Source organism: Opisthorchis viverrini (assembly GCF_000715545.1).
Source record: "Opisthorchis viverrini unplaced genomic scaffold opera_v5_111, whole genome shotgun sequence".
NCBI classification, from domain to species: Eukaryota; Metazoa; Platyhelminthes; class Trematoda; order Opisthorchiida; family Opisthorchiidae; genus Opisthorchis; species Opisthorchis viverrini.
In genome coordinates, this window is record NW_008751765.1 from 98189 (window position 1) to 106884 (window position 8696).

Sequence of the window (8696 nt, forward strand, 5' to 3'; positions counted from 1 at the left end):
TGGTAAACAGATGTACCTACCACGTCGTTTGGCTCGCCTGCACGCATGAGGTTCGGGTCCGATCCAACCCAACCTTGCAGCAGCAATTTACACTTTGCAGGTGCGAAGCGCATGCCAAACCGTGCGGCCGAGTTATTTAGCTTATTTAAAATCGCTTGCGTTTTTGAACCGGGTAGAGCAGACTCATTATCTTTGAACGAACGTCCTGGAGCATTTTAACCCTCGAGGTTTCAGAGACAGGCAGAGAAATTCCATGCAGTATATCAGTAGCAAAGTTGAACAGAAAAGTCAAGACCGGACAATCTTGTCTTGCAGTGCTGGACGTTGGGAACTCCGGCGAAGGTTTGCCGTATACTCGTACGCGCCCACAGGAGTTCTCATACGGAGCCCTCATAAAGATCATAAATTTGGAAGTGGCACCTTTCATCGCTATACGCCACCAGAGTTTGACGATCGACATAATGAAAACCAGTTTGCAGATCAAGAAAACGACCAACGTTCGACGTTTGAAGGGATAGCGTCGTCCAAGCACTTGTCGTAAGGTAAAAGTATGGTCGATACATCCTCGACCAGGGTGAAAACCGGCTTGATTATCACGAATCTGTCTCTCGCGATAATCGATCAACTTGCGAAAACCAATGCCAGGGAGCACTTTAGTTGAGACGGATACCAGGCTGATGCCACGATGGTTTTCACATGGCTTCCTTGCACCCCCCCTGCACCACCCCCCTTCCTTACCTTCCCTCCCAATCCACCAAAGCAAGATTTTGACAACTTCGCTAACCGACAAGAGCCGTAATTGACACTCAACACTGATAATCTGAAGAGGACTGACGTACGGATTGGTTCCTCGTCTGCCTTATAACCTGGCCAATTTGGTGACCTGTTCACTTGGCCTGATAAAGCTTTTGTGTCAAACTCGAAACGTTGCCCAAATAAAAACTACCGATTGTTTACCAAGCTCTTCTGAAACGATTCCTTGCACCCTCTTTGTAAACTGGGATAACTGTATACTGGTATTCTGTTTTAGTTCCAAATCTGCAGTTTGGTTGTCAAACCATTCAACATGACCTTGCCACCTTTTTTGAAGAGTGCAGGGTGCTGACCATACGGGCTAGGTCCCAAGTAACTCGATGTGAGCGTTTGTATCTCATGTTCGTACTGGCCAGGAACAGACTGTGATCAGCACAACCGAAGCAATCGCTCCCCATCATCCGTACATTGAGCATGAACCTCAGATATACCACTTACTTGTGCTTCTTCCGGACCTAGTTGTCCAAATTGGACATCCGTCTCACCCGCCATGATTACCATACCTACCTACCCTTCTTGCCGACCAAAGCGTCCTTCCAGTCTCAGAACTGCTATCTGTTTGGGGTGTATGCTGATACGACGAACAAACGCCATTTCGCGCATCGACCTGCGTTAATGTTAATTGAGCTAGACAACCGCACAGCGCAAAGACTGCTGTTCACTAGGATCCAGTCCAGTAAGACGCTTTCAGCATTGGGGCTGAGTGCAACTCCCACACCATGCGTACCACGAACCATTGTTTCGGGATCACCAGAAATGTAGTACATCTGTGCTCGAAGTAAGTTCTTTTATGCGTACACCGGCATACAGGGAAGGCAAGGTCTCAGCAAGATATTCTTTTGCCGAATTCGACATGGAGTGCGGACATTGGAGGTTGCAACGTGGATCAGATCTAACGAGTTGGTACTTGACTATTTCTGTTCGGGGCGAAATGACTTAAGTGGCTGGAGTGCGAATTTACTGACCGGAAGGTCCGTGGTTCGAACCCATACTCTACTTCTCCACTTCCCCTGTCTAGGCTTGGGCAACCTGGCAGTATTCAAGCCCTGGTGCTTCCTTCTAGTAGTTAGACACCGAAAGGGTATTACAGCTAAGCGATAAAAATATGATATATATTTGGATTTATTTTTCTGGGCGGTTTAGACACGGAACGATGGCTAGGGGACTGATAAATGAGTTAATTGCATTGCACTATTCGATAAGTGGGGAGGGAGTGCAATGGAGGCTGGGGAGCGAAAAGCTGCAAGGGCGAACGATACTCCTCGGTTGCCCAAGCCGAAGGAGTGGATTGGGTTGATGCACCCTACGTTTAGCTTTTGACTCAAAAGTCTGACCTACAATGAAGTGTTTGAGTACTCTTCGTAGCCTCTGACTCAAATGTCTGAACAGTAAGGCAGCTGTTGTTAGGTTTTCCCGGGGAACCCTTCCCGAAACCCAATGACTCAATAGTCTGACTTACTTGGCTGTAGGGGGCCGGCCTGGCCCGAGGGCGCAGGGAGTAAGGCATTACTGTCCCACTCCTAACACGGCTGCGCAGAGCAGGTGCCTTTCGAGCAGCACCGAACTCAGTCGAGCCGACCCGTCCAAATTGGACATCCGTCTCACCCCCCATGATTACCATACCTACCTACCCTTCTTGCCGACCAGAGCGTCCTTCCAGTCTCAGAACTGCTATCTGTTTGGGGTGTATGCTGATACGACGAACAAACGCCATTTCGCGCATCGACCTGCGTTAATGTTAATTGAGCTAGACAACCGCACAGCGCAAAGACTGCTGTTCACTAGGATCCAGTCCAGTAAGACGCTTTCAGCATTGGGGCTGAGTGCAACTCCTACACCATGCGTACCACGAACCATTGTTTCGGGATCACCAGAAATGTAGTACATCTGTGCTCGAAGTAAGTTCTTGTATGCGTACACCGGCATACAGGGAAGGCAAAGTCTCAGCAAGATATTCTTTTGCCGAATTCGATATGGAGTGCGGACATTGGAGGTTGCAACGTGGATCAGATCTAACGAGTTGGTACTTGACTATTTCTGTTCGGGGCGAAATGACTTAAGTGGCTGGAGTGCGAATTTACTGACCGGAAGGTCCGTGGTTCGAACCCATACTCTACTTCTCCACTTCCCCTGTCTAGGCTTGGGCAACCTGGCAGTATTCAAGCCCTGGTGCTTCCTTCTAGTAGTTAGACACCGAAAGGGTATTACAGCTAAGCGATAAAAATATGATATATATTTGGATTTATTTTTCTGGGCGGTTTAGACACGGAACGATGGCTAGGGGACTGATAAATGAGTTAATTGCATTGCACTATTCGATAAGTGGGGAGGGAGTGCAATGGAGGCTGGGGAGCGAAAAGCTGCAAGGGCGAACGATACTCCTCGGTTGCCCAAGCCGAAGGAGTGGATTGGGTTGATGCATCCTACGTTTAGCTTTTGACTCAAAAGTCTGACCTACAATGAAGTGTTTGAGTACTCTTCGTAGCCTCTGACTCAAATGTCTGAACAGTAAGGCAGCTGTTGTTAGGTTTTCCCGGGGAACCCTTCCCGAAACCCAATGACTCAATAGTCTGACTTACTTGGCTGTAGGGGGCGGGCCGGGCCCGAGGGCGCAGGGAGTAAGGCATTACTGTCCCACTCCTAACACGGCTGCGCAGAGCAGGTGCCTTTCGAGCAGCACCGAACTCAGTCGAGCCGACCCGTAGTGGTGTGCGGTTATCAGAAATGGAAGTCATCAACAAAGGTAGCTTAGATATGAGGTGCGTGAACCAAAACGATTCGAAATTTCCCCCCAATCTCCCGCTCCCCGACTAAATTGGCGTAGCATGTACGGCAGCAAGGCATCGGTGTTGAACACTAATGTCATGCTTTCGATTATGATAACCCACACAGACCAATAGAATCTCCCATTGGCAACCAAGGTGCATCATCAATTGAAGCACCTTGAACTGGAAGATCAAGGACCGAAACCCGAACAAGAATGAGTTAAAATTCCCCCAACCCATCAACCGTAAGGCCTTTTAGCTAAAGTTCAACATTGATCTGGTGTGCTAATCTGGAGGTCTGGCTTGTCCTAAAACCTAGCCAACTTGGTCACCTGCTCACTTGGCCTGACGAAGCTACTGTATTGGAAGCGAAGCGTTACCCAGTTCAAAAACTACTGTCTGTTCACCAAGTCCTCCTGAAACATTGTCCCTGACCCGTTTATTTAGTGAGTCACTTGTCTCGTTCATTTGTTCCTTGCGCTTTTGCCGTCAGAATGGGAAGTCTCGTGTTATTTTTGCGACTCAATCGAACCTGAATCATTGTGCATCTGTGTTCCAGTGCAACTCCCACACCATGCGTACCACGAACCATTGTTTCGGGATCACCAGAAATGTAGTACATCTGTGCTCGAAGTAAGTTCTTTTATGCGTACACCGGCATACAGGGAAGGCAAGGTCTCAGCAAGATATTCTTTTGCCGAATTCGACATGGAGTGCGGACATTGGAGGTTGCAACGTGGATCAGATCTAACGAGTTGGTACTTGACTATTTCTGTTCGGGGCGAAATGACTTAAGTGGCTGGAGTGCGAATTTACTGACCGGAAGGTCCGTGGTTCGAACCCATACTCTACTTCTCCACTTCCCCTGTCTAGGCTTGGGCAACCTGGCAGTATTCAAGCCCTGGTGCTTCCTTCTAGTAGTTAGACACCGAAAGGGTATTACAGCTAAGCGATAAAAATATGATATATATTTGGATTTATTTTTCTGGGCGGTTTCAGACACGGAACGATGGCTAGGGGACTGATAAATGAGTTAATTGCATTGCACTATTCGATAAGTGGGGAGGGAGTGCAATGGAGGCTGGGGAGCGAAAAGCTGCAAGGGCGAACGATACTCCTCGGTTGCCCAAGCCGAAGGAGTGGATTGGGTTGATGCATCCTACGTTTAGCTTTTGACTCAAAAGTCTGACCTACAATGAAGTGTTTGAGTACTCTTCGTAGCCTCTGACTCAAATGTCTGAACAGTAAGGCAGCTGTTGTTAGGTTTTCCCGGGGAACCCTTCCCGAAACCCAATGACTCAATAGTCTGACTTACTTGGCTGTAGGGGGCCGGCCTGGCCCGAGGGCGCAGGGAGTAAGGCATTACTGTCCCACTCCTAACACGGCTGCGCAGAGCAGGTGCCTTTCGAGCAGCACCGAACTCAGTCGAGCCGACCCGTAGTGGTGTGCGGTTATCAGAAATGGAAGTCATCAACAAAGGTAGCTTAGATATGAGGTGCGTGAACCAAAACGATTCGAAATTTCCCCCCAATCTCCCGCTCCCCGACTAAATTGGCGTAGCATGTACGGCAGCAAGGCATCGGTGTTGAACACTAATGTCATGCTTTCGATTATGATAACCCACACAGACCAATAGAATCTCCCATTGGCAACCAAGGTGCATCATCAATTGAAGCACCTTGAACTGGAAGATCAAGGACCGAAACCCGAACAAGAATGAGTTAAAATTCCCCCAACCCATCAACCGTAAGGCCTTTTAGCTAAAGTTCAACATTGATCTGGTGTGCTAATCTGGAGGTCTGGCTTGTCCTAAAACCTAGCCAACTTGGTCACCTGCTCACTTGGCCTGACGAAGCTACTGTATTGGAAGCGAAGCGTTACCCAGTTCAAAAACTACTGTCTGTTCACCAAGTCCTCCTGAAACATTGTCCCTGACCCGTTTATTTAGTGAGTCACTTGTCTCGTTCATTTGTTCCTTGCGCTTTTGCCGTCAGAATGGGAAGTCTCGTGTTATTTTTGCGACTCAATCGAACCTGAATCATTGTGCATCTGTGTTCCACACTAAATAGCATAAAATATTCGTTTGACTGTAATGCGTTTTCAGTGCCTAGCTGCCATCCCACCTGAATGAGGACTGGGTTACTGCCAGGTTTCTCAAAACTAGATACCAGCAGTCGAGATACCCAGGTTGTACTCGAACCACGGACCATCCGACCAGTAAGATTGCACTTTATCCACTCTGGTCATTTCACAATAGATCTACTGCCTGCTAGTCATCATCATCATCATCATCATCATCATCATCGACAGCATGATATCAGTGTTCAACACCGATGCTTCATTGTCTCACAACCATGATTTATTTGAAAACCTTATTGTAAAGAAAAGAATAAAGGTGGACGGGGAAGGGAGTTAGTGCTAGCTTACCACAATCATTCCGAGGTGCCTACAACTCCAAACATTCACTCAGGCGATCTGGATAGAAACTGACAACAAGAACGCCACTGACATCGGTTGGCAGCCATATCTTGTATTGCCCCCAACCACACACAGTGAGGATCACGCGGCCCCCATCCTGGAAGGCAGGTAGCACCGACAGCACCCAAGCGTTTCGTCATCTCCTTCATAATCCTCTGCCAATTCAAGGGTTGGCCACCTCTCTGCTTCCGCCACTCTGAATGGAAAACAGCACTCTTCGGTAAACGATGGTTAGGCATACGCAATAAATGTCCCAACCAACGCAGTTTCTAGTGCTGAACACATTCTTCAATGGAAGTACCCGTTACACAACCGAAAACGCGCTTTCTAACTGCCTGCTTGTGGGAGATCCGAGTAACCTTTAGGACAATCATCAATTCATGTCGAGCATGCGGATGTTCTTAGTTCGTAGCATCGGTTGTTGAACACGATGTCATGCTGTCGATGATGATGCTGATGAGTTTGTTGCTAGGATGATGGCGTTTTGGGATTTTTTCCTGCAAGCGAAAAACCGAGAGGCATTATACAGCTGTTTTATCCTTGCTGTGCAGTGTGCATCTCCTGAATTTCTGGGGAGATTCTAATCTTGTTTCTTCAGGTTAGTAGCTGAGCGCCACGAGCCCGGTTCACTCAGACAGGCTATAGCGCCATATGCCAGGGAGAGATCAGCTGCTAACCTGGAGGTCTCTGATTCGAATCCCCCCGCACGTTCGTGAGATGCTGATAATTCCCACCAGGATTGAAAGAGTCGCACTGACTTCTCAGTATAGATTGACTTCACATGTGCGGCATAGTAACAAATCAAATTAAATTTGTCTACTCCCTCCGTCTCGCTTTGCCCAAATTGTAGCCTATTCATCCTTCCCATCAACCACGACATGGCCCCTCCATTCCGCCAATCTGGCGCGGTACTTCCATCGACGAACGCGTCGGGGGAGCAGCAATGCAGTGCCTTCACCACCACGGGTTGTCCCCGACTTGCCAACTTCTGTTAGGTTTTTCGATCGAACTGGCTACCAAATACGGTGCCGCGCAACCGGCTATCCACCACCCACAATTCGTTGGTTCTGGTTACCTACCACCAATGGCGGACAAATGTTACCTGCATCGCCCGACCATTTGATAATGCTGTCTGCCATCGAAGTGCCCATTGGCGACGGATCGAACTTCTCCGAGGTCGCATCGTTATCACGCTCTGCTAATCATTTGGAGTGAGTTTTTCTCCCTCGTATACCAGTGACATTTTTCTGCCAATTTTATTTCTCCAGCTGGATATTCACTTATTGTTTACCTGATGGTCCCTGTTTGCTTTTCTGACAGTCTGTTTCCAACCTCAGTTCACGTTCGCCAGTTCATCTCACACTACTTTATTGATTGTTTTTCGAACAGTCTAGAGCTGAACTGACCTTGTCAGGACTAGGTCGACCTACCTAGGTTGTTTGAGGATGTCACAACTGACTCTCTCTCTCTCTCGGACTAAACAAATCAAAACATGACATGGGAGTTTAATCTTGCTTGTTTTAGGCAAACCACCCCCGGATCTACCGCAAACGGTTTGCGATACTGCAATGGCCACACCGTGCAGACAAAAGCAATTCGAATCCCACGTAGGCGCGTGATCTCTGGTCCTACCCAAGACAGACACTGTCGTGTTTAGATCATTCAATCCTTCAGCTGTAGCACCCTTTCAGTGCCTAGCTGTCGTGCCACACGGAGGAGGCACGAGGGCTGGGATACTGCCAGTTTGTTCAAACCTAGACAGGGGAAGTCGAGAGGCAGAGGTCGGGTTCGAATCACGGACCTTCCGATCAGTAACTTCGCGCTCTAACCACTTGGTCCAGCTCGACCCCTCGTGTTTAGCTGTTTCCATTTGATCTTGAAATTCACCCGCCTCATTATTCTTCCCGGGATGTGATAGGTAAAACAGTGTCAAGGCCGATCTTCTGCGGGCATTTTTGCACAAGTCAGTTTGATTGGCAGACAGTGTCTTGCGCATATATACTTCAGGACCGTTTAGTCGGCCCCGCCTAATTTGCCACCGTTAGTTGGGCGGGATGATGGTCTCAGAAAGGCCGTATTCTATTGACAGTCCGATCTCTCCCAGCAGTTTTCACCGTCTTGCGAAGTCGTTGCGTGCTCAGCTCAGTTCGGCGCAAGTTGCATCCGGCTTTACCTATTCTACGCAATAGTCACCCGACATACTTTAAAGTTACGTTCAGTCAGGAAACAGATATTGTTCCACTATTGATTTTGCCCTTTTCCCATAGAGGGACTGATTTCCCCCGGTCCTGTCCGCATTGCTCTTCAATTCATCCTTTTCGAAGAGAGAGAGATCATCCTTCAGTGGTGTAGTGTCGTGGGTGCTAGCTGAGTGATTTAGGAGCTTGATGCAATTTATTCTGTCACGTTGATAGTCTAGTTACTTGAGTGGGAAAACCTCAATGAAGAAGACAAAGGACACCAGATGAAAATCGGCTATATCGCAGCTGAACCAATGGAAGAAAGGAGCGCTGAGGCTCAGTTGGCTACAATAGAGTGAGAACGAAATCTCAGTGAAATATGACATAGAGTTTGTAATGTACTACTCATAAGGTTGCTGAAAATCCATCGACAGCCCACGACCGGTTTCGCTAATTTCGT

At 48.1% G+C, this 8696-nt stretch overlaps 1 protein-coding gene across 1 annotated transcript in view; it reads left to right on the top strand.

Moving 5' to 3' along the window:
* The window catches only part of T265_05646 (hypothetical protein), a gene marked incomplete at both ends in the record, with an annotated part of 75509 nt that overhangs the window by 19533 nt on the left and 47280 nt on the right, over positions 1–8696 (top strand). Inside the window, one exon of the mRNA XM_009170711.1 lies at positions 6907–7267. Coding sequence (XP_009168975.1) covers positions 6907–7267 — 361 coding nt within the window. The remainder of the gene's footprint in view (positions 1–6906; positions 7268–8696) is intronic.